The sequence below is a fragment of the Papilio machaon genome, chromosome 26 (assembly GCF_912999745.1).
Source record: "Papilio machaon chromosome 26, ilPapMach1.1, whole genome shotgun sequence".
Lineage (NCBI taxonomy): Eukaryota > Metazoa > Arthropoda > Insecta > Lepidoptera > Papilionidae > Papilio > Papilio machaon.
Window position 1 is genome coordinate 5,435,212 of NC_060011.1, and position 25,172 is coordinate 5,460,383.

Genomic DNA, 25,172 nt, shown 5'->3' on the forward strand with positions numbered 1-25,172 from the left:
TTACCAAGATCCGTTGAACCGTTCTAAAGATAACTTCTTACAAACATCCATCCATCCAGCCATCCATAAATTGGTATTTAAAATTCCAAACAGGACGATATATTTTTAATTTTTTAAATAAATGTGGTACACATTTCTTATACCTTCCACAGCTAAAATATCAGTTTTCCTTGAATTTTATGGGGAAATTCTTAAAAACATAAATGATATAAATCAAATTGTTAATTTTAACAAATATACCAGCATAACTGCAGCGGTCGCCTCACTATTTCCCTGAATTCAGATGACCGCTTATTCGTTTGCAACCTTATAATAAAAAAACATAAAAAAGAATAAATTTAAGTAAATAAAGCAATGCAAAACATTATGTATTCGCTAACATCAAACAACAATTCTGATTTATGCTTTACTTTAAAACTTTGCTAGGGAACATGTTCCATTTGGCAACAGGAACAAAACAACGTCGTAGTGCAGCTGGTACACAAGGCACGAGCCGGGGCGTGCACGTATTGAACGCAATGTCGTTGAATATTACCGTTCAAACTTATATACAAGTTTGAAATTCAAGCTTTAGAATAAGACCGTGAATTTACAAATACCAGGATATATTGTGGTCTCAGTTTTTTAAGACGACGAAGACGAAGAGAAATCAACTACGTTTCCTACTTTTTCTAAATCTTTGAATCTGCATATATGCTGGTCTGTATATAATTTATATTTAACACATATAAGTGACTGTCCTGTTCTATTTAAAGGTCTCTATAGGACGTCCCTTAGCGTTGAATTACCTCGAGAAATCAACACTAAGGGATACCTTACCGTTACTTTATGATTATGGTAATAAAATCTCTGAAACAAAAATACTTTTATTTAAAACTTTCCTAATTTCCATTTACTGAAACAAAATGTAAAACAACGAAATGCCACAAACGTAGCGAAAACAGATTCGTGAATTTAGATTGAATAATTAAAGTACATGGGATGGAATTAGCAGACATCATTAAGTAACCTTTGTTAAGTAATGTACTTTGTTCTAAGTACTACTTAAGCACATTAACGTATTACGTGAAAATAAAAACAGGAATCTACTTTTAGCCTTTTCTATAAACAGATATAAATAGAGAAGTAGAGAGGACTTTACACTGCAGTAGATGAATGTTGACTAGTAAACTTTCGTGATTACGACGTCTTGATAATTTATGGTTGTCAACTCTTATAACACTCTTATTGACACATATTGTCATCCCTACAAAGGAGTGACAATATGTCGCAAAACAAATGTCACGCCAGTGGAAACCCACATTAAATAATGCAACATGAAAATAATACGTCAAATTAATAAACCAGTTTATTTTAGGACACAAATTAGCAAATAGTGTTACTAAAAATTAGCAAAACGATCAACAATAAAGTAAAGACATAGTATACTATCTTTTTTTTTCTACCACATAACCGTGATACACAAAATATATTTTTATAGGAGAAAGTTATAGAGACCAGTAATAAAGGTAGACGTGTCAACAGAGATAACCCTACCAAAGAGGAGAGGCAATCGCCCGCGTAATGTACGGAGGAGGCTGTTATGATTTCACACGAGGGCGCAACAGTGTAGCAGAGTAGTGTATATAGTATATAGTCAAATAAGGATTTCTGAGCCGGTAAGAGAAGTGCTGTCGTCCTAGCACGAATACTTGTGTTTAACGCCTTCGTAACGTCACTTACAATTAATTCAAAATTAGTATGACATTTTTAGGGTACTTTATTTTACGTACTTTCGGGGGGTGCCTAAGAAGGGCGCTGTAATAATCTAATAAAAATTTTGTCCATGACATTACGAATATTTTCATGCTAGGTCCTCAATACTGTGTAGTTAAAATAATAGCAGTACTGTTCTACTGTTCTGCCTCGTTGTGCTGTTCTCGTGTGAGCAAGCATTGTGTTCTGATTGAACCAGGCCATTACCGTTTTATGCTAGGTGAATAGCTTGCACGAAGTGCTTGTATAATGTCTTAACAAGATACGAAAGCTGGGTAATATTATCGTAAATAAAGAAGGAGGTTAAGCAATAAGTATTTATTAAGAAAAGTTAAATATTTACCTATTTGAATGGAGTAGGTTAACATATTGTATAAATGAAAAAAATTGAAGCAGCTTTGTTCTTTAAGTGTCCATACATATTTTGATTTACTGCCACTGTTAGGGTTTATTGATGGCTTAACTAGCTGTCTCCTGCGACTCCGTCCGCGCGGAATTAAAAAAAAAAAACTTATTAAGTATGTGTTCTTCCAGACTTTCTTTTACATGTATGCCAAATTTCATGGAGATCCGTTTAGTCGTTCTGGACCTTCAAACAAATATCCATCCATCCATCCCTCCATCTAAATATTCGCATTTATAATATTAGTAAGATAAGTAGACGTTTAAAGAGATTCTTAGAATGATTGTAAGAAAAATTACGTTAACAAGAAAAAAAATGTTATCAGTTAATTCGTTTTCTTTGTACAAAACAAACGAAAAGCATTGTCTATTGTGTCAGGCAACGAAACAATTAAAAGTTAATTTATTGTGCTGTCGTGACTTGCATTAGTTAACGAGTTTCAGACACGATATAAAGCAGTTGCAATAATAATCTAGAATTTCATAAATTTTACTTTTAATAAAAATTTTATCAGGTATAAAAATAATGACGCAGTTTTAATTTTACAATTATTAATACTAGTCATTCATTAAAAAAAAATACATAGTTGTAATTTATCAAGAATTCGTAAACAATAATCCCATTTTAAGGTTATTGTAATAAATTGCAATAGAACAAATAGTAACCGCCTGATGTCGTTACACGACGTTGGCAGCGCCGCCAAATGATCGTAAATTGCAATTCCTTGTTCAAATAGGATAAACACATTAATTAACACACTAATTCTACTTTAATTATAATTATTTTATTGTTTTTAAAAGTTTAAATAGTAAGTTAAAACATTTTGTACAAAGAATTTTTTATATTAATTACTACAGTAGAATCTCGATATCTGGAATGTCAATGGCAACTAAGGGCCACTGTCCACGACGGCGTAGCTTCATAGACGCGTATTCGTCATTATACGCTTGGTGTACGCTTGCTTGCAGCTTACATACAAAACAATGTAACTCTGTCGACGGAGCGGCAGCGTCGCGCTCGCGTCGCTGCACGCAAGCTTCATGACGCCTGCCGTACTGACTGTCGTACGCCTGGGCGTACAAGCAGTGAACGCACATGATTTTTATTGTAAAAAATGGCGGGAACGGCTGCCAAATTTGTTCAGATCATAGAAAAATATCCGTGTTTGTATAACACTAATCTTGCTGAATATGCTAGAAAAGATTTAACTGAAAAGGCTTGGAGTGAGGTGGCGAAAGAAATCTACAGTTGATATTTCTTTCTATATTGGATGGGTCCAATAAAATCGTCTTTTTCGTCGACTTCAAATGTAGAGATAAGCCAAAATAACGTCTTCGTTGTCCGTCTGCACTCTCACAAATTATTGACAATGTACGCTTGCAATACGCTTCGTGGATAGAGATCAGTACGCTTGGCTGCATAAGCTGCACGGCGTATTTTGAAGCGTCTATGCAGCTACGCCTCCGTGGACAGTGGGCCTTACTCAGCAAGAAGTTCAAGGTAAAAACTATTTGCCAGAAATTCTTAGTAATACGTCTTTATATTTTATAAATATATACTAAAATACCCTACGCAGGGAAATTATATTCTGTTCGAAATATAAAGTCTAAATAATTCGAGATACAGGCTATTACTTTCGACTTAACAAGTGTCGAGTTACATAGATACTGCACTTGTATACTGTTTGCATATTTCTATGCAGAAAATGTATTTCACTGCGGAACTATTTAGCAAGGCAAACTAGTTTTGTCTACGCTCCAAATCTTTGCTAAGGCATCATAGCGTTACCACTAAACTAAGTTTAAATTCAAACCTTATAAATTTGAATTTTATCTTATTGCATAAGGATTTGATCAAAACTAAACTATACAATACATGTATTCTACCTTGCCTTACTTACGGGTGCCAAACTTGGCCTGCTACGTACAAAAACAATCAAAAACTGATACATTGTCAACGTCACATGGAGAGAAGCATGCTAAACATAAAACTACGAGATCGATGGACTATTTCAAAAATCAGGAAGAAAACAAAAGTAAGCGACGTCTCTAAAAAAATCAAAAAACTGAAATGGAATTGGACAGGACACATAATGAGGACAAATAAAGATAAATGGACCAGAGAAGTAATGGAATGGTACCCCAGAAATGGGAAAAGACAAAGAGGACGTCAAGTAAAGAGATGGGAAGACGATCTACCGAAGGGGTGGAGAAGATTAGCCCGAGACAGGGAAGTGTGGAAGAATCTAGGGGAGGCCTATGTCGAAGGACAACCTGACAAGGAAACTGGATGCTGAAAATTCTGTTATGTACTTATAATTGTTTTGTTTTAGTTTTATATAAGATAATAATTTAAGTTATATAAAAAAAAATAAAAAAAATCTGGTCAGTGAATAAAGGCTTATCTATCTATCTATCTATCTATCTAGTTAAATAATAGGACAGTATTATAGTGGGTTTTGTTCTAACACATGATTAAAAACATCTCGTATTATTTTTGAAAAAATCAAATAATACATGTATTTTTTTATTACGTGATAGCATGAACAAGCAGCCACTTAATCTCTCTAGAATAGCAAAGCTACCGCTACCCGAAATAACCTAAAAGTTTTCGATACTTTGCCTAACCTAAATGATCAGAGGACATACATAAAGATATTAATTCAACAGTGGTAGATCCCGCAACAACAATATTTCTTAGGTGCACGAATTGGTCGGGTCGACCGGTGCAATACCACGACCACACAGAAGACAGACGTCAAGTGGAAGCAATTCCGCGTTTCGTCTGATGATTGTGGTACCGGAGGCCTAATTTTAGTCCTCTTTCCCTTCCCAACCTTTTCTTATTAGGAAAGGATAGGAAGGGGAAGTGGATTTGGCGGAGGAGGGGACGCATAGGAAAGAGAAATATCCTCTTTCTGTGCGTCCTCTTCTCCGTTGATTAAAGGTAGGCAGCGCATCTGCATTTGGGAAGGTCTATGGGCAACGGTCGCCTCGCTATTGCGGCGAATCCAAGTGGCCACGCTCGTTCGCCACCTTATGAAATAAAAAAAAATCCCCTTTCTCGTCTGTTTCAGCAGTGGAAACCAACTTTTATACAACAATATCTCCGGACAAAAAGTTGTAATTTTTTTCAACAAATTCTACACGAAATGCAAATTACAGGGGCGTCGTAACTGAGTCCAGAGGTTTTTGCATAAGAATTTTACTTTATCCACATGGATATGTAAATGGGGGTGAGTTGGGGTGAGTTGTACAAGCGCAGGCTAAACTCGTGCTATAACAATAAACATCTAACAAAACGCAAAGAACTTTTAGGATCAAATGAGTTTTTTTAGACGTTTTAAAAAAGAGATTTTAGTAAATTCGTAAACTGTAAATTTTATTTTGTACACTGTTGCACTTAGTCGTTAAGGTAATACTTAGTGTAGATTTAATAAGAAATGACTATTAAGTGGCGGTTAAAATCGTAAACTATAAATATTACCATGGATTACTTTAGAAATATAGTACAAGAGCTATCACAGTTTTTATTTTTCAAGACAATAAGAACATATTTTTATACAAGTAGGTACATCAGCAGTGGAAATACACGGTTACCTTCCTTACCGTAGAATTCTACTGCAATGTTAAAGTGAATTAAAAGCAATCCATAGCAAAAATCAGTGCAGTGAAAACCCACTGTAATATGAAATATCTTAAACAAATAAAGAGTTCAATCCAATAACTGGTTTGTTATGAAACAATATTTGTTCTTACTAACGTATTGACTGAAACAGACAAACAATCTTACTAATATTATAAATGTTTAGATGGATGTTTGTTTGAAGGTATCTCCGGAAAGACTCAACAGATCTTGATGAAATTTGTCACAGATATAGAACATAGTCTGGAAGAAAACATCGATGAGTCTTAAGTATAAGGGCCAAAGTAAAAAATTGCTGATTTTTACTTTTTTTGTGTTAAAAGCTACATAAAATACACATTTACAGACGTAAATGTTATATTTTGTTATAGTAAAAGGGCCTTAACAGCCTATTTTCCTATATCTTCCTATGTGGTTTCATTTAATAATAGTTTAACTACTTAATTTAGATTAACTTTGATCATTTATGCACCGATACATTATACAAGTTGTGTTTATCTGTAATACAATAATTACATGTTGTCTGAAACCTGTTGTAATAGTGTATAAAAGTGATCAATAAATATGGTTGATACTTTGAGAGCTTCTCCTGTAAAGTTGTCAATTTGCACATTGACCCTTATTCGTAGGAGCCATCGGTATATGCTACTTAAGTTTTTTTAATGCCGCGCGGACAAAGTCGTGGGCGACAGATTGTCTATTTATAAAATGAAGAGTATTGTCCGAAATAATATTTTTTATATATAAAGGTATAAAGATTATTAAAAAAAATTGTAATTAGAGTGTTTTAGTTATTATTGAAATAAAAGATCCGTACACAACAATCGTGATTTATTCTTACATCATTTTGTATACAATAATTTGACATAATTATCATTTCATTCATAAATTGCAATATGAAAAAAAGATCTACAAAATAATTTGCAGCTAAACATCGCGATACAACATTCCATTCTTTCAAAGTCAACCTGTGAAAAAAAAAACAACAAATTAAAAAAAATAATAATTAAGAACGGTTTAACTTACATATGATCCGGTGACGGTACTAACTAGTTTTGAACCCGTCGGTGGTCCATCTTCAGGCTGAGTATGAAAGGTCCAAAACTAGTCGGTGCCGTCACCGAACCAATCACATGTGAGTTGAACCGTTTGTTGAATTAACTAAAAAAAATAAAAAAATAAAATAACACTTTTTTCATCTTTAATCCAATTAAGACTGTATATTTTTCACATGTAACAATTTTCTATTTTATTTGATGTTTTATTTTAAACATTGAATAAGAAATTGTCAAAAAGATGTAAAAAATATAAGATGTAAATAGTTTGGTTAAATTATTTATGGCCATTATTAAAATCCGTTCTTAATTAATTAGTTAATTATGTTTCACAAAAATTTAAACAATTTAATTGTCATATATAATTTTAATCCACGACTTATTACTATAAGGTAACAAGTCACATATTACTTAACTCACGTGTGATCGTCCGGTAACGGCACCGATTAGTTTCGGACCCATCGGAAGTCCATTTTCAGGGCGAGTGTTTATTCCACAATTTAAACATTCGCCCTAAAAATGGACCCCGACGGGTCCGAAACTAGTCGGTGCCGTCATCGGATCATACGTAAGTTAAACCGTTCTTAACCCTTTAACCGCTTGGCATTTTATCAGCTGCCGTGCCCCCAGCGCCCAGCTCGATACAACAGAAAAAAATACCTACTACAAAGAGGGTTGTATGTAGTTTACCTATTAAAATATCGATAAATAATATCGAAATTTGTTGCAGCGCGATGTTAATTATAAATCTGTGCTTAAATCCAGGGCAACATTTTTTTTACTTTTGGTAGTAGAAAGAATTGAATGCAAAGCCATTAAATATTGTTAATGATTTATTAATTCTCAATATAAAATCAGTCCAGAAATCTTCTTTTAATTTCCCAATAACAAATATATACAATAACAAACTTACATAATAATTCAGTCGTACGTTTATTTCCTAATCAGCCTGCAGTTGTCGACATTTGACAACTTATTTGCTTATTTTCAGAAGAATTCAATAAAACTATGTAGAACTATTGTAAATAAATATTTATTAGTAATTAATTTATTTGTTGTTCTCTGAATAAGTCAATATTAAGAGAACTGCTTTGATGTACATTTTTTTTTACATGTTACTCTTTGAATAATGTCCCAACACTAGTGTCGGATTTCTCCGACGCGGGCGTTTGGCACTAATGAAATTACAAGAGAATATTATCAGTTATTTCACCGAACTTCTTACTTCTTAATATGGCTTTTTAGTACGAACCAAAAGTGTACGACATTACAAATGATTGCTTTATGTATTAAATCTTCATATAATAACATGTTTAAGGCAATATAAAACATGACGAGTCGGAAAAGCCACTAAAAACAAACACAGCTATTTTGTCGGATATATACGACCTAGGCGAAATGGACACGATAACATTGGTCGGATTAATCCGACTCTGGCGGTTAAAGGGTTAATCAATTAATTATGATGTCTCACGAAAGTTTAAACAAGTCACATATCAAGTAGTATTTATTGACGAATAAAACTCAGTACAGTTAACAGTCGAGGAAATAAATTTCCAACCCACTTGAAACATTCGACTAACATGAGTTGTATGAAAGAGAACATGACGTGGGCGTACCTGTGGGCGCCACGCTGTGGGCGCCGTGCTGTGGGCGCTAGGAGGGCGCGTTGTTGGTGTGCGCAGTCTTGGCCATGAGCTTGGCGACCATCTCCTGCACACGTCGCATCTCCTCGAGCTGCGCCGTCACCTGACACAGCCGCGCCTCGCGCTCCACCACGCTCTTCTCCAGCTGCTTTATCACCTGCACAACCGCTGCTGCTGCTTCACTTGTCTCTACTGGCACATGCTACACCACTGTGTACTGTCTGCCACTGTACTGTGTACAGTTGTGTACAACTGTGTACAACAGACATTCAAGTATAACTATCACTAGGAGAATAGACAAAATGTATCAAAATGTATACCAAAAATGCATGACATATTTAAAGTTATTGTCACTTCCAAACATTTACGACTTTTCAATTACTTATTTAACGTATGTTACTTTGTCTAATCGTTCAGTCTATGTACAGTCGCATACAGAAGTGTACAGTCGTATTCAATTTTGTACAGTCGTGTGCAACAGTTTATAGTCGTGTTCAATTGTGTACAGTCGTGTGAAACAGTGTACAGTAGTGTGCAACTGTGTACAATAATGTACAAGAGTGTACAGTGGTGTGCAACAGTATGCAATAATGTGCAGTGGTGTGCAACAATGTGCAAGTGTACAGTGATGTGTCAAAGTGTACAGTGGTGTACAAGAGTGTAGAGTGGTGTGAGATGTGCACTGACAGTGTCCCTGTGCTCGAGGTCCTTGCGCAGCGCAGTTTCAGCTGCAGCAGCGTCCTCCAGGCGGCGCTCTCGTTGCCGCACGCGCTCCTCAAACTTGGACAACACATTCGCCAGCTCACTGTTCTTGTGACACTGTGTATGTACAATTTACAAATTATCATTTCACGTATATTAAGATAAAATAATTTAAAGACAGGGAAAATAAATTACTTATAGCAGGGTAAGGAATCGAACATTGACAATGATTACTAAATGTAACTCAAAGTTTTTAAGTTGTATTTTATGTGATACTAAGTCTGCACTAAGTGATGCCCTGAGTAAGTAGTAAGTAATGTTTGTACGTGTGTTTGTGTGTATGTATATACCTGTTGTTCCAGTTTCTTCTGCAGCGCCTTGTACTCCACATCCGCCTGCTGCAGACGTTCCTCCGCCTCCTTCTCCCGCCGCCGCATCTCCGCCTCCATCTTCTGTTATATTTTACACAAGTTAAACTAACGATTGAAAAAAAGTATATTATATGTATGTTTTAAGTTAAAATTTGTCAATTTTTTATACTTTTGACTAAAAAATGTCCCAAAGATATTATTTAATCATGTCTTAGTCAAAAAAAAAATGAAAGGTACAAGTTTTAGTACAGTTTACTCTTTGTCATTGATATATATGGACAGGTTATAAGCCGTCATATTTTGTGCCTATTTGATTTTCGCCATTTTTTATTGTACCGACTCTTAGTGACATTGTTAATTGAAATTAACATTAAATATAAAGTAAACTGTAAGATGTTTTAACACATTTAAGTGGGAACGAATTAAAAGCTGTCATTTTTAAACTACTACTAATAAAATTACTCTTCCCCTTCCCATATTTATAAGAAAGAAAAGAGAAAGAGAAGTAGATTTGATGGAAGAAGGGACGCATAAAAATTGAATATCTTTTTTCCATGCGTCTCATCCTTTGTTCGAGTCAACGCTACAATTGCGGTTTATAGGCTGTGACTTCGCTGTTTTGGCGAATTAATGTGACAAATCGCTTATTATATAAAAATAAAGATTATAAAACTGACAGCGATCTCCGCCTTGCACTCCTTCTTGATGTTATCTTTGACGTGTTCTTTATCAAGACGTTCAGCTGCGAGCTTGGCTCTGAACCCTCGCAGTGTGGTCTCCGCATCCTCCAGCTGCTTCTGAAGATCTTCTATACTCTTTTTATGTCTATTTGAAAATATATTTTACTTTATTACTAGAAATTAGGATTTAAAAAATAATAATACAGTCAAAATCTGTTATAACGACATCGAAGGGACTACTCATATTGAGTCGTAAAAACCGATAGTTGTAACAACCGGTGACAGGTATTAATAGGAAAGATATGTATATAACATTCAGCCAGGACCTTTGATTTTGGTCAATTTAACCGGTATGTTGTTCTAAACGATGTCGCTATAAACGGTTTTGACTGTACATTCAAATATTATTAAAAAAATAATAATATTTGAAAGTATTATTAAATACTAATAATATTTGAAAGTATTATTAAATACTAATAATATTTGAAAGTATTATTAAATACTAATAATATTTAGTATACGCGCATTTTTAGTTAATTCCTATGAAGATTTAAACAATTCAAATTTTACAATTTTGACGTTAAAATTAAAAAAAAAAACATAAAAATTATAAATTAAGAATAATTTTGATTACATTCTAATTAAAATCAGATATTTTTTTATTGAAAATAAATTAAAAAGTATAAACATTAAACAATAAAATAATGTATACTTTATTAGAAAACATTTAAATGAAACAAAAAATTTTTGCATCGGCCGGGAATCGAACCCGGGCCGCCCGCGTGGCAGGCGAGCATTCTACCACTGAACCACCGATGCTTGTGACGAGTTCATCAAATTTATAATCCAAAGATAAAAATCAAATAATGCAATACTTTTCATTCTGCATCTGTGTTGTGTAGAGTACGTCCTGCTGCGAGGAGTTGGTGGCCTGCAGCAGCGCCAGCGCGTGTTGCAGCGACGCCATGTGCTCCGTCGCACCCTGGATTATATTTAAAAATAACAAATATATATACTAGCTGTCACCCGCAACTCCATCCGTGCGGAATACAAAAAAAAAACTTGAGAGGTGTGTTGGGACACCCGGATGAAACGAAGTTCCTTTCTATTAATTAGTGAAGGAACCAATGTTTATTCTATGAATAAAAAACTTAAGTCTTCACAAGAAGTACATTTTATTTCTATGAATTTTCTTTATATATTGTCACGTCGTTGCCATGGTGATATAGCAAAAAGTGTCGTGACAACTTTTCGTAAGAATTTTTTCCGTCTAACCCCCTTTCACAACGCGCGACAAGGAACTTCGTTCCAAAAATCACCAAGATCTATCCTATAATTCCGGAGATTCCGGAACTTCAAACACCCATCTATCTAAATCAGGGATTTCCAAAGTGGTCTTAAAACATTGCTAATTCTCACTCTGTCTTCTATTGACCTAAGTCAGAATGAATAATAATAATTGATCTTAAAAGTAGATAATTTGGCCATGTGGGGTTCTGTGGTAACAGTTCATTTTGTAAAAGGTGGTCACTTGTCCAAAATAGTTTGGGGATTCCTGATCTAAAACATTCGCATTTATACTATTAGTAAAAAAATGATAAATTGCTGCATTATTTCCCTCAATTTAGTTTCAGCGCCATCTATAATTGAATATTTACACTAATAATGTCATTTCTAAATTGTTATTCTTAGTAAATTATAGATGGCGCTAAATTTTATTTTATCCAAAGAATTCTTAACACAGAAATACAAGATTATCGAAGTTTATAAGAAAACTAAAAATATAATGTAAACTTATATAAAGGCTTATTTTTATGTAAGATAATAAGTTTTCGTATGATTTCGTGCAATGGCGTAGGGAGTGTGGGACTCGCCGGCCGCAGAAGGCGACCAGAATACCCACTAAAACCTGACTGCCCTGTGACGCAGGGGACGCGTGAGCTTGTTTCCGTGACCCCGCCTGCGTTATAGCCCTAAACGGGGCCTCACATATTGTTTGTGGGGTTCGCCTCACTCTCCGGCGTCGGAGCGGGGGCGCCAGAGGGTCTTTCTCGCACTCCCGCTCTTGTGCCTCCTTCGCAGAGGCGGGAGCGCGAGACGGCGTCCCAGGCTCCCTAACTTTCTAACATGGTATGATGTTTGTTGTACCTGCAGAGCGACAGTGTGAGAGTGCAGCCGCTGCTCCAGGCACGACATCTTGTAGCCGTACAACTCCATCACACTGGATGTTGCTACGTCACACATCTGAAACATACCACAAACTGTTATAAACTAGCTTTTACCCGCGACTCTGTCCGCGCGGAATAAAAAAAAGATAAAAAAGTTCCTATGTCCGTCTCCTAGTTCTAAGCTTCATAAATTTTCAGCTAAATCAGTTCGACCGATCTTGAATTATAAATAGTGTAACTAACACGACTTTCTTTTATATATACAGATTTTTAATGAGAATGTTTAGATGAATGAATGAATAGATCGAAAAAATTAGCACAGATATAGAACATAATCCGGAAAAACACACAGCCTACTTATTCCACATTATAAGTTATTTTTTAATTCCGCTCGGATAGAATCGCTGACAATAGCTAGTAATACATTAATGAAAATGTTCATTTTTCTTTATAGAAATTTTTATAATGCTATATTTTTAAAATAAACAGAATAAAATACCTTGTCATTTCTCAGCGCGTCATTAAGTTTATCAACGAGTGCGTCAATGGCGTGTTCCTGCGCAGGTGACAGGCGCTGCGCCCACACAGCCTCGCCCTCCTCCCGCGACACGCCCACAGACACGCCCCCAGACACGCCCACAGACACACACGACACGCCCTCAGGCATACACAAGCTTGTCGCGCTCTCACCGAACACCTGACAATTCAAAACATTAAAAACAACATAACTCACGCCCATAACCCAGAGGGGTAGGCAGTCAAACATTAATGTGGTCCTTTTATGGTCCTTCGAGTCGAGATACCTATTTTTTATCTCGAATACCCACATTTCATAATTTTTTTAGATTTACCAATTACATATGTACATGAAATTCAAAGATATATGTGAAACTCGCACTGGATCAAAGTAAACTATATCCTGGTCACTGTGTAAACTCTTTATAACGTTATCCTTTATAACAATAAACTCCCTGTAACGTTGAAATGAGCCCAACTTGGTTGGTTTGCGTTAAAACCCACATATTGAAACACTCTTTATAGCGATACGCCATTCTCTATTACGAAGAAATATGTTCATATTTGTAGACACTAAATATTTATTATCGGTATTATTATTTATGTTATGTTATCTTTTTAATTTCGTTGTTTTTTTTGTTCACTCCATATAACGATAACTCTGTATAACGAGTTTCGTTATAAAGAGTTATGAGAGTATAAAGATACCTGGTTACCTGGTTCATCTGATCAACAGGGAAGTAGTGATGCTTCACCAGCTGGAGCACTTGTTTACGTCGCTGAGTGTTGTTGCTGCTCAGACCTGCGCACAACAACTTGCGCACCTGCAACATTACTACGTAACTTACTGAGCCTTACTTACGCAAAACTAACTGTCTGTTTGTGTCGCTTTCACACTAAAACTACTGAACTGATTTAAATGAAATTTGGTACATATATAGTTTAGAGCCTAAGAAAGGATATAAGCTACTTTTTAACACAAACAAAGGGTTATTAGGGGTTGAAAGTAGGGGTTGGAAATTTGTATAGAAATGTAATTTTTACAGTTAGAAGGTTGAAATTTATTTTTTAGACTTTTAATTTGATGTAAATAGATATAACATTGAAAATTTATTTTACCTTTAAGGGTGCAAAATAACAATAGGGGAATAGGGGATGTTTTTGATGTTTTGCTGTAATCTTACTAATATTATAAATGTGAATGTTTAGATGGATGTTTGTTACAATGTATCTATAACGGCTAAACAGATCTTGATGAAATTTGACAAAAATATATAACATACTCTGGAAGACAGACTACTTATTTTGTTTTTTTAATTGTACACGACCGGAGTCACGGGAACAGCTAGTAATGCACACTTTGCAAATTTTAGATAGTAAAAAGAATGTGATTGGTTTTATAATATTATGGGTGAAGCAGAAGTGTTGACCTGATGATGTGCCAGCAGTCTGCAGAGAGCAGCCTCCCAGCGCTGGTCGAGTGGTGCCAACACCAGTGCAGTGCGACACGACACCACCACCGCATGCTGACCACTCTCCACACCAATTGTACCACTCTACATTATTACAATCACTATTTTATTACTAATTACTAATATATATATATATATATAAAAATGAATTGCTGTTCGTTAGTCTCACTAAAACTCGAGAACGGTTGAACGGATTTATCTTATCTTAGTCTTGAAATGTTCGTGGAGGTCTAGGGAAGGTTTAAAAAGCGAGAAAAAATTCATTCCGCTATTAAGTTTTTTTTAACTGCGCGCGGACGGAGTCGCGGGCGACAGCTAGTTACTAATATATAAATTACAGGTTATAAAGGTAACAGTTATTAAGAAATTGTTTACACAAAATAATTTCATTAGAAATGAAGCACACAAATTAATACGTATTTTTTTTAAGTCAAAAACTTATTGGTAGCTATACAAAGTTTTTTGGATAAGCCATTATTTTAATATATTTTTAAATGAGACGAGGCTGTAGGTCCAACTGTTGTAGACAGGTCACATAATGTGTGTTAACACAACACTCTGCCACTACCCGTCACATTACAATGTTAAAAAACATATAGAAATATATTTCCACCTTCCTCTACATTCCTTCCTTCGCCAAAACCGATCCCACTTCTTATCCTTTTATTGTAAAAGGGTGGTAAGGGGAAAGAGGTGTAAAATAGACCTCCGGCACATACACGTCATAAAAAGCTGTAAAACTCCGCAGTTTTTTTAATGATATACTTTTGACTACAAACTGTAGACTCTACCATATCTTACTAATATTATAAATACAAATGTTTGTATGGATGGATATTAGAAGATATCTTCAAAACAACTCAACGGATATCAAATGAAATGTATAACATAGTCTGGAAGAACACATAGTCTACTTATTAAGTTTTTTTTTATTTCGCGCGGACAAAGCCGCGGGCGAGAGCTAATCAATCTATATGATGAAAAGAGTTACATCTCTTAAGATATAACTGTTTTCGTGGAATAACATTACCTGTGAGGTGTGATGCAGCACACTGTAGAGGGTGTCCTCGAAGCTGTCAGGTGTCACCTCCTTCAGCACATTCTGCTGCGTCTCACAACACTCGCACAACGCACCCACCACCACCAGCTGACGTACACACATACAACAACATTAATATCAACTCTAACTCATTGAAACAACTTAAATTCATTTAAACAACTTAAATTCATTGAAACAACTTAAATTCATTTAAACAACTTAAATTCATTGAAACAACTTAAATTCATTTAAACAACTTAAATTCATTTAAACAACTTAAATTCATTTCAACAAATTAAATTCATTGAAATAATTTAAATTGATAGAAACATCTGTAATTCATATGTACAAGATATAATGTAACTGACCCACTGCAGGCCGACCTTGCCGGGCTCCAGCGCAGGCGGCACGAGCAGCGCCGGCAGACCCTCGTTTATCACTGCCAGCAGGCTCGGCGGCAGCCGGCCCTCGTCTGTTATATCAACATAAGTTATCACTTACAACTTTCTTACAACATAATAAAACTGACAAAATTTAATTAAAAATGTCAATAAACATAACTGGGGACACCTTGGGTACAAATAACCATAGGCCAATATCTTCGGCCAAAGTCATTATACGGGTTACATTACAAATACATGAAGAAGCACATTAGGATACATGATGGAAAGTTTGATTTTAGACCTAGACTAGATTATCTAATATATAAAATTCTCGTGTCACAGTTTTCGTCACCGTACTTCTCCGAAACGGCTTGACCGATTCTCATGAAATTTTGTGAGCATATTCAGTAGGTCAGTCATTTTTAATTTTTTTTTTAACTGCGCGCGGACGGAGTCTCGGGCGACAGCTAGTTATAATATAAAAATTCTATAATTATTTAAATTAAAGCTTTAAGGATATGAAAAATGAACAATAAATACCTCTGTACTGTGTTACAATTGCAGCAAACAGTTCTAACGCGTTCGGCAAACAGAGCCGGCTTGCCTTCATACATAGTGCTGCCAGCGCGCCGTGCTGCGCCCGCACAGAGTACAACTCTAAAAGTGTTACCACTCATTCATAAATCAATTAATACCATTGACTCTATGTTAATGGCACTCAGGGAAAGAAAACATTTCATCAGCTCATTATGTCTCCACTGAGGAGCTCGGAATCTACCCAAAGTTAAGGGGAACTATCATAGTCAACCACGCTGGCCAAGTGAAGGTTGACTTCACACATATCATTGAATTTCTTCTCAGATATGTGCAGCATCACGATGTTTTCCTTCATCGTAAGAATGTCGGATAAATGTATATATGTAAATCGAAAAACACATAGGTACATGGCGGTATTCGAACCCAGGACCTATAGATTGCAAGTCAAGTGCTTAACTCATGAGCCACCGAGGCTCTCGAATACGTATTGTATGACTACAGAAGGTCACAAGTTATACATTCAGACCTGAATTAGTGAGAATCCAAGGAACTGAGATTTTTATGAAGTTTGTCCATCAGTAATGGACAGTGACTCTTACTTCTGAGGTTTTCCGCTTATCCAGGTTTATATATTTTGGAATCTATGACATTTCAGTAATGGCATTTGTAATGAGAGTGTTGTCTCTGTTTTCTTCAAACAGAATGAGAGAGATAACAAGTGTTTCCATAGAAACCCAGTCATGTGCACTTTATGGCTTTGTATTGGAGCAGGTATAAGCTGTTGCCAGCGGATCGAGGCTAGATTTAGGAGGCTAACGGGGGTCAGAAATCTATTTTAAATCTGTCCTATTGCAGCCTAGTGACCTATAGAAGTAGGTATAAATGATAGTATTACCCAAGCTAACGAGCACTGTGAGGAACTTGAGTATATTCTGCAGACAGCCCACAGCGGTCTCCGGCTCCGCTGTATCGTCCGCCGCTGTCACACAGACACCCTCTGTGTCCTGAAACATGTCTCACTGTACGTTTCCACTGATGAAACATTTACAAATAAGTCATGTCGTCTATTTTAAAATTAGAATTTTTAAAATAAAATTTTTATAGAATTTTACAATAAACATTAACAAGATAAAATTATATAAAAATGTACAAGATGTAAAATAAAACCAAAACGTCTAAACTGAAATCTGATGTCAAAAAGAAGGTTTTAAAAAAAACGTCCAAAAAGGCTGGATGTAATCCTGAGGCCGCAACAATGTTTTTTTTTAATTAACAACATTATTTTAAGCAGATGGTTATCTGCTTAAAATAATGTAGGCTTATATTACTTAAAAAAAAAACACAAATTCATTCAACAAATTTTTAAAATGAATGTAAATTCTTTAACGGTAATGACATTAAATGTATTAAATCTTATACAAAAAAATTTAATGTAACTTTATCACTCACATTAGTACGTGTATTTTTACCTTTATAGCATCCTGAAGTGGTCCATTAAAATTGGGATAAGTTAGAACATAATTCCGTAAATTGGGATCCGAACAAAGATCATTTATAAATGTGTAGGCGTGCAATAACTGTGTCGCATCTCTGTCACTGAAAATACAAATACAATTTATAACTGACCATTTACTGTATAATTTTTACTCACAAGACCATTAACACAGTGGAAATAAGTTTTAAACTGTAATAGTCACATTAGTTGAGTTATAAAAGTGAAAAATCACCGCCTAAAAATATCTCCAACAAGTTATTGACGAACATAGAACATAATAGAAGGACCCCTTCCTAATACATCCCTTGCAAAGTTCTTTATCTCCGACACACTCATCTGACTACCAAACAAGTAGGACATCCTATCTATTTAAAGGTGTTTGTATGAAATATGATGTTATACGAACATGATAGCATTACGAAATGTACGCATAGTGCAGCATAGATAGCTGTGGACGTCCGCCTGGCGCGTTGCCGCGGCACCTCGCGTAGCCCCCGACAGGCACAGCAGTAGTCGGCACACCTCCACACCACCGTAACCACCATCCTGACACACAGTCACATATGATGATAGTTGAGATCTATAGTTTCCACAAATTCACAACTAGGAAACATTCACATCAATGAAAACAGTCTGCTTGATCACACAACTCATGGCTGTAACCCAGAGTGGTAGAGATTACGGACCTCCATTTGGTGTGGCTAAATGAACCTTCACCTTCCACTTTTCGCCCATTTCAGGAGATGGAACGTGACGGGTGGCGAGCCGCGTCGCCATCTTTTACTTCCGGGAATTCACACATATGTGAGGGTTGCATCACAATGTTTTCCATCACCGTACGAACGTCAGATAAATGTACATATGTAAATAAAAAAACACATAAGTACATGGCGGAATTCGAGCTTAGGAAAAGCAGATTGCAAGTCAAGTGCTTAACCCCTGACACTATACCTTTCAGTTTTATACCTTTAAATTAATTAGGTGCACAACAAATTCCTTAGTATCCACAGTCCTCATTAGAGCATATATGGCAGGTAGATTTACGTAACACACATTGACAAGGACTGTCAATGATTTGTGCCCTATAGTACGGTGCTGTGGTTCTGTCATAGGTTGTAGGATCCAATCCGTCAATTGTTTCATAAGTCCAGATAAATATGACTCCTGCCAGCTTATTTTAATACCATATGAGATGTCCTGGAACATTTTTTTAGTTAGATTTTCTAAAGTATTAATTAAGCTAGTTTTTTTAAATTGGTTACCAGAAATACCTGCATAACTGATAAAAGTTTTATTTTCTTGTCATTTGATATTACATTACATAGTAGGCGAGCAAGAATTGGCATAAACCTGAAAAAAAAAATCAGCATTAAGTTTGTATTTAATTAAAAAGCAATTGTATTTATTTTCATTTTACATTACATGTTTTATTTTGTACACTGCAATGAGACAATTTACTTAAAAAAGACTACCAATGGCAACTACTAAGTAGTCTAATGCTGAACTTTACACTAAGAGTTCCACACTATGGAATCTCAAGCCAATATAGTTTTTTTTTATCAAAGCTTTTCTTTCTTAACAGTAAATTTATTTTACAAAAAAACAAGTAGCAGGTAAACTAACTTATAAGTGTGAGTAAGTGCGTGTCGCGCACTCGGCTCTAAAGCGGCCCGCGCGAGCACTGCCACTCCGGCCCAGTGCGGCCCTCGTCCATCGCTCATTACTCTCCATAGAGAACTGAAAAATGCACACACTTCTGAACGCCCGGGAGAAAATATAGACAGATCACACGACGACGCTATTAGCTGAAAAAAAATTACAATTGAAATCAATAAAAACCACCCGAAAACACCACGTACAATCTTATGTTTACTTTCGGTATCAAAGTTTTAAAGATTAATAACACTTACACCTAAGTATCGAGTCATTAAATTTATAGCATTTTCACTGTGAGTTGCCTCGAATTCCCGAGCAGCATTCACAAAAGCTTTTAAATTAGCAAACTTGGCAGCATCGGCCGCGTTGCCATTCCCACTGTTCCAATTTTCAACCCCGTCCACTTCCATGACACAATATGTGAAACGATGTTATTATTTGAAATTACGCAACCATATCAAATACTGAAAGACCATCTAAACGGCGAAAATATTTACAAAACTAATAAAATATGAAAGCTATCACGATCTTAACAATTTAAATTTCAACTGTTTGTTGTTTGACTTTTCTTTTTTTTTATTGCTATAAATGACATCAGTCCGTGACTTTATGCCAGTGTGTAAATGACATAATAAACGTGCAAGGCATGTGTTTTAACGTCAAACAACTTTTGAGTAACAGTTCAGTATTAAAAATTGTGCTCTACAATTGTGGATTTAATTGATATTAGTTATGAAAATTTTACACAGACTTGTAATTATTTGCAGCGTACCAACTTAATTGTTCGTAGAAAACCGGTTTTCACATGTTGATCAATTTTACAAATTTTAAACGTTATTACTTACTATTTACAGTAATTTTTGTTTAATAAAATAAGTATTGGTCTTTTATATGGTCTTTGATTGGTCAGTTGATGAGGAAGAAAAGATTGTCAAATTACTGCTTAAAAAGGAAAATAAATTTTGATTCCTATTATCAGCTGTCTTATACGTCAGGTCAATTTGTCAATGTCATTGTCTTCTTCCAAAACACAAAGTTTACTGCTTTTTTATAATAGACGTACACAAGGAAAAATATGGCCTTACCTCGTGCACAGCCAGCAGAAGTATTAAGAGCTTGGCAAAAAGATGATTTCTATGAAAAACAACTTGCCGGATTATTAGGACGAATAATGCCTTCTCAGCATGCACCAAGAGCTGTTCCGATATCTTCTCTTCTTTATAAATCCTGTACAACACTTAAAGATCTCCAAACTCTGGGTGAGGAATACTCAGGAATAGTTCAAGTGGACGAAACCTATCACAAATTACCAACATTCAGCAATCGTTTGCTAAGTATCCTATTATCAGCATTCGGTGAAAATTTAACTCGAAGATTACTGCGTCATATTGAAAAGAACGTAGAATTCAACGCAACTTTAAGACCAGGAATACAAAACGGTATTTTAGTTGTTATAAAAACATTAGGTGAGATAGTTCCTCAAATTGAAAGTGTACACAGAGCACTATCATATATTAGTGGTGGACCTTTACAAATTGGGAAATTAGTAACTGGTATTGATTACGTACATGTGAGGCCTGCAGCAGCAGCATATTATGCACATTTGAGATTGTTAGGATTAGTAACATTGTTGCATGCATTTATTTCAAGTGGAAAATGTTTGTATGATGCTAAGAAGAACATGGAACAGTTATCAAACTTTGCTAATGAGGTAGATAGTAACAAGACTTGTGTCGCATGTTTGGAAGAGATATTTCAACCATGCGTTTTGCATTGCGGTCACCTGTTTTGTATGCAGTGTTGCTATGGTCCTTTAGAAAGTTGTCCGTTGTGCCGCACACCTTTTACAAAGAATACAGTTGTACCACTTATGAATTTTTACCCTGGAGAACTATAGTGTATTATAATAATAAATCTAACTAATATTATAAATGCGAAAGTTTGTATGGATGGATTGATGTTTTTTTTGCCTCTCAAGAATGGTTTTACAGATCTCTGTGATATTATATTTAAAAAATCTAGTAATAAGTGTAACTTAATTGGTAGCCTACATAGGCTACAAATTTAGTTTTTTTTTTAACATAGCCTGTTCTACATCCATGCCCGATTTCAGTGAGATCCATGCAGCCATTCTAGATATACCTTCTAAGCTTCTAACAAACGTCCATCCATACATCCAAATATTTGCATTTCAAATACTATAAAGATTGTTATTTTGATAATTTATTGTTGATTCATGGTGACTGTGATAATAAAACTTTTATTTTTTATAATTAATGACCTTTATTTATCTCCCAATTAAATATAATTAATTAAACATAAGTTAAAATATTTCTTTAAGGAACAGAAAAGTTATAAATTTGTTAAAATTACTAGAAACTACTTAGTTTTAGTTTTCAGAGATTCAGCAATGTAAGTAAATGCAACAAACAAAATGCTATTTTTAATTTTATTACATTTATCTTTATAATTTAATAAAATACATAATTAAGTTATGCTATCATTAAATTGTATTTGAACTTTCATCAATCACTCTTCTCTAAACCAATATTTATTGAGCAGTTGTTTAGAAAAGAAAAAGAAAAAAAGTTTTGTACTGAAAAAAAAAATGACTGATTACATTAGAATTTAGAATAGAGAGTCACCTTACGAAGAAATTATTAATTCAACATTTAATATTTACAAGGCATTTCAATGTTCTTATACATTGTGCAGAAATCTAGCTCGACTATCCTTGTTGGAACCTTATTTCTAGGCAAAAAAAATATTTAAACTACTATAGATAACATATTTTAGTAGCTGATAGCAACATATAAACACTATTTCAAAAAAAAACAAAAGAAAGTAAGTCACAAACCAAAAAATACTGCTCACAACAAACTTAGATTAAAAATACTTTTGTTTTTAAATAAATTTATAAAGTTACAACAATAAAAAGTATGTAGACAAAGTTATTCTACGCGTAACAACTCAACATCAAAAATCAAAGTGGAGTTTGGAGGGATTACACCTGGGTGGCCTCTGGAGCCATAGGCAAAGTCTGGGGAACATGTTAGTCTTGCTCTTTCACCAACAGACATCTATAACAAAAATAACACATTAACACTTTAAATACTGCGATTTTACGTACTTTAATGAAGTCGTAGGGCGTGCCTTTGGCTAGTGTTAACTTACTTTAGCAAGTCCTTGATCCCACCCTTTGATAACATCACCTTTTCCAAGAGTGAACTTAAAGGGTTGACCGCGATCCCGCGATGAATCGAATTTCTTCCCATTTTGTAGTGTTCCTGTGTAATGAACCACTACAGTTTGACCAGGCTTAGGATAGCTGGTGCCTGAAATAATAAACAAGTGAAGAATGTGTTACCTGTCAAATGTATACCCGAAAAATTTTTTGGTATATAATTTGGCATTTAATGGTATGTAAAATATATTTGTTTACCGTTTCCGGGAGAAATAGTTTCTACATCGACACCCATTTTGTGTTACTATTAAATAAGGAAAGAAAATTATAGAAAAATCAAAACGAACCAATCACTTCGTGAAAAGTCAGATTTTTAAAGCAAAGGCAAAGTGCAAAGAGTAGGTATGTGTATGTCAGTTTTTACTTTTTAGTTGCCTATACCTAAACAGTTTTTAAATAATGCCTATTCCGAAAAGTTTTCAATATAAGAACCGCAATCGCATATCGCATATCGTGCCAACTTTTGAAGTTATACATTATTTTAATAATTAAAAAACTCTTACTTTCACAGAATTTTCTTTACAAATGTGTGATTTTTAATCTTTACACCGGACAAGTGTTATCAAGTCTGTCAGTGTCAAGTGTCACTTTCATTTTACAATTTTACGTCACAATTTACTTCTTTGTTTGTATTTGTTTTCTTGTTTTAGTTATATTCCTAAAATATAAATGAAGTTTTGGAATTTTTTAACTATCCGAATATAAAATGGTGTCCAGTGAAGAGGAATCAGAGATGAAAACGCACGATGATCTAGAATGGGATGTTGATATGGAAATACAGCTATTTTACGCAATGGCAAATCATAAGCCGGTTGGTATAAAGAAACATTTTAATATGGTCGGTATTTGGGAAAAGTTAACAAATTCTATAACTAAAGAAATATCAACACAAGATATTTGGAAACATTTAGACACACTTTACGACATGGCTATGCTCGAGGATACCGAACCTATACCATTTCCGAATAACGAAGTCGTTTTTAATTTACCCGAACAAGAATTTGGTCCGTTGATCAAACAAAAATGCAAAGAAACTTTACTTGCTGATGATAGTGATGGAGGTAATATTGCATTACTTTTTCTTATATGTTTGATAACACTTCAACCAACCTCAAAGGTTTATGACAGTTGAATGGATAATTTGAACCACAAATTCGTTATTTGTAGTACGTAACTTTAACCGTTATTAGAGCTTTTTTTCTGTTCTAATGGCTTTTATTTGTAAAGGGCTAATGAGGATATTTGGTAGACATTGCTCATCTTCTGATTGCAGATCACTGTGTTATTATTGGCTAAACGTTTTCTTGATTTGATTTTTAGATGGCAGAAGCCCATCTCCTAAAACGGCAACATCTAGAAGTAATTCTAGAGGCACTGCAAAAGATGGGACAACAAAAGGTATGTTTTTATTTTTTTCATATTTATTATCTGGTGGTCCGGCACCAGCTAAATGATTCTATTGTACTCAGGTCGGAAGGATAGTATAAGTGCACTGGCTACTAAGACAAGGAAAGAGAGTGGCAGTTCATATGCATCAACTGACACTCCCAGCATCAAATCCGAGAAAGACTATGGTATGAATATTTGTAAGATGTAAATGAGACTATTTTTTTTGTAATTGTGTGTACATTTTGTTTGTTATATGTTAGATAGGAGACGGGACTCAAGAGACTCAAATGCATCTGGCCCTCGTGAAAGTACAACTAGTCGAAAATCTGTATCACAAAGAGAGAAGACCACAAAGCCCAAAGTTACTTCTGTAGCAGGTAAAAACAAGTCCATTAAACATTGTAGAATTTAAATTTATTATTTTAGTGAACTTTCCTCTAAAGATTTCCTTTATATCGAAATTGTTATTTTTACAAACATCAAAACCTTAGCCAAAAAAAATTTGTCACTATTGCATGATGTTATTTTTTAGTTCATTTTTTTTCTGCACAAATTGTAAAGTTCTGCAAACACAAAATTTTCGCTAAATAATGCTTGATTTTATTATCTGTGGTTTTCCTCAGCTTGGGATTCCCCTCTTATAGATGAAGACAGCAGCACCCGACGTGGTCGACGACGAGCCAACACCTCCACCCCGCCTGCAACAGTTCCCGCCAAAAGAAGGAGAACTTGACATGCACACACTCATTCATATATACATTTCTTCTGACAAACGGATCAACGCCCATGGTTGGACCATAGAGTCCTCAGGAAAGGGCGGGAAAGAAGAAATCGTACTATGAATGCTTTTTTCTCGTAAACTACATATGACATTAATATTACTTTACTTAAAAAATAGTATAATGTATATGGTATATACAGTGTTGTTTAACTGATTTTAATTTCTAAATGACATGTTTTAATTAGATTGTAAGATTACTGTAAATAAAATAAAGAAAATTTAAATGCATATTTAA

General features: G+C 34.9%; 4 protein-coding genes and 1 non-coding gene across 8 annotated transcripts; 2 read left to right on the forward strand and 3 right to left on the reverse strand.

The window, feature by feature from the left end:
• Positions 1-8,483: 8,483 nt before the first annotated feature.
• Positions 8,484-20,060, reverse strand: LOC106721205. Of its 2 annotated transcripts, none has more exons than XM_014516101.2 (19): positions 19,778-20,060; positions 19,491-19,672; positions 19,139-19,217; positions 18,834-19,064; positions 18,274-18,413; positions 17,842-17,968; positions 17,268-17,376; positions 16,376-16,492; positions 15,821-15,924; positions 15,444-15,560; positions 14,372-14,497; positions 13,658-13,765; positions 12,925-13,122; positions 12,406-12,501; positions 11,133-11,239; positions 10,255-10,402; positions 9,557-9,658; positions 9,192-9,323; positions 8,484-8,661 (listed from the first exon to the last, which is right to left on the reverse strand). In XM_014516101.2, exons 1-19 carry the CDS (start codon positions 19,931-19,933, stop codon positions 8,515-8,517), a joined length of 2,526 nt encoding a protein of 841 aa, XP_014371587.2. In that variant the 5' UTR covers positions 19,934-20,060; the 3' UTR covers positions 8,484-8,514. The 2 variants fall into 2 exon arrangements, with proteins under 2 accessions (XP_014371587.2, XP_014371588.2); XM_014516102.2 differs by having other exon boundaries at positions 19,491-19,604; positions 19,778-19,839.
• On the reverse strand, positions 11,006-11,076 carry Trnag-gcc. Its single transcript has one exon. It is a non-coding gene; the product is annotated as a tRNA-Gly (tRNA).
• Positions 20,061-20,538: 478 nt separating the features above from the next.
• Positions 20,539-21,693, forward strand: LOC106721212 (peroxisome biogenesis factor 10). The gene has a single exon (XM_014516111.2). The coding sequence runs from the start codon at positions 20,599-20,601 to the stop codon at positions 21,418-21,420; it is 822 nt and encodes a 273-aa protein (XP_014371597.2). The 5' UTR covers positions 20,539-20,598; the 3' UTR covers positions 21,421-21,693.
• Positions 21,694-22,459: 766 nt separating this feature from the next.
• On the reverse strand, positions 22,460-23,103 carry LOC106721210 (peptidyl-prolyl cis-trans isomerase Fkbp12). Its single transcript, XM_014516108.2, has 3 exons — positions 22,966-23,103; positions 22,698-22,858; positions 22,460-22,603 (listed from the first exon to the last, which is right to left on the reverse strand). Exons 1-3 carry the CDS (start codon positions 23,000-23,002, stop codon positions 22,475-22,477), a joined length of 327 nt encoding a protein of 108 aa, XP_014371594.1. The 5' UTR covers positions 23,003-23,103; the 3' UTR covers positions 22,460-22,474.
• Positions 23,104-23,380: 277 nt separating this feature from the next.
• On the forward strand, positions 23,381-25,038 carry LOC106721206 (MRG/MORF4L-binding protein). 3 transcript variants are annotated; one of them, XM_014516104.2, is made up of 5 exons: positions 23,381-23,828; positions 24,088-24,165; positions 24,237-24,341; positions 24,417-24,533; positions 24,801-25,038. In XM_014516104.2, exons 1-5 carry the CDS (start codon positions 23,474-23,476, stop codon positions 24,887-24,889), a joined length of 744 nt encoding a protein of 247 aa, XP_014371590.1. In that variant the 5' UTR covers positions 23,381-23,473; the 3' UTR covers positions 24,890-25,038. The 3 variants fall into 3 exon arrangements, with proteins under 3 accessions (XP_014371590.1, XP_014371589.1, XP_014371591.1); XM_014516103.2 differs by having other exon boundaries at positions 24,780-25,037; XM_014516105.2 differs by lacking the exon at positions 24,237-24,341 and having other exon boundaries at positions 24,780-25,038.
• The last annotated feature ends 134 nt before the right edge of the window (positions 25,039-25,172 follow it).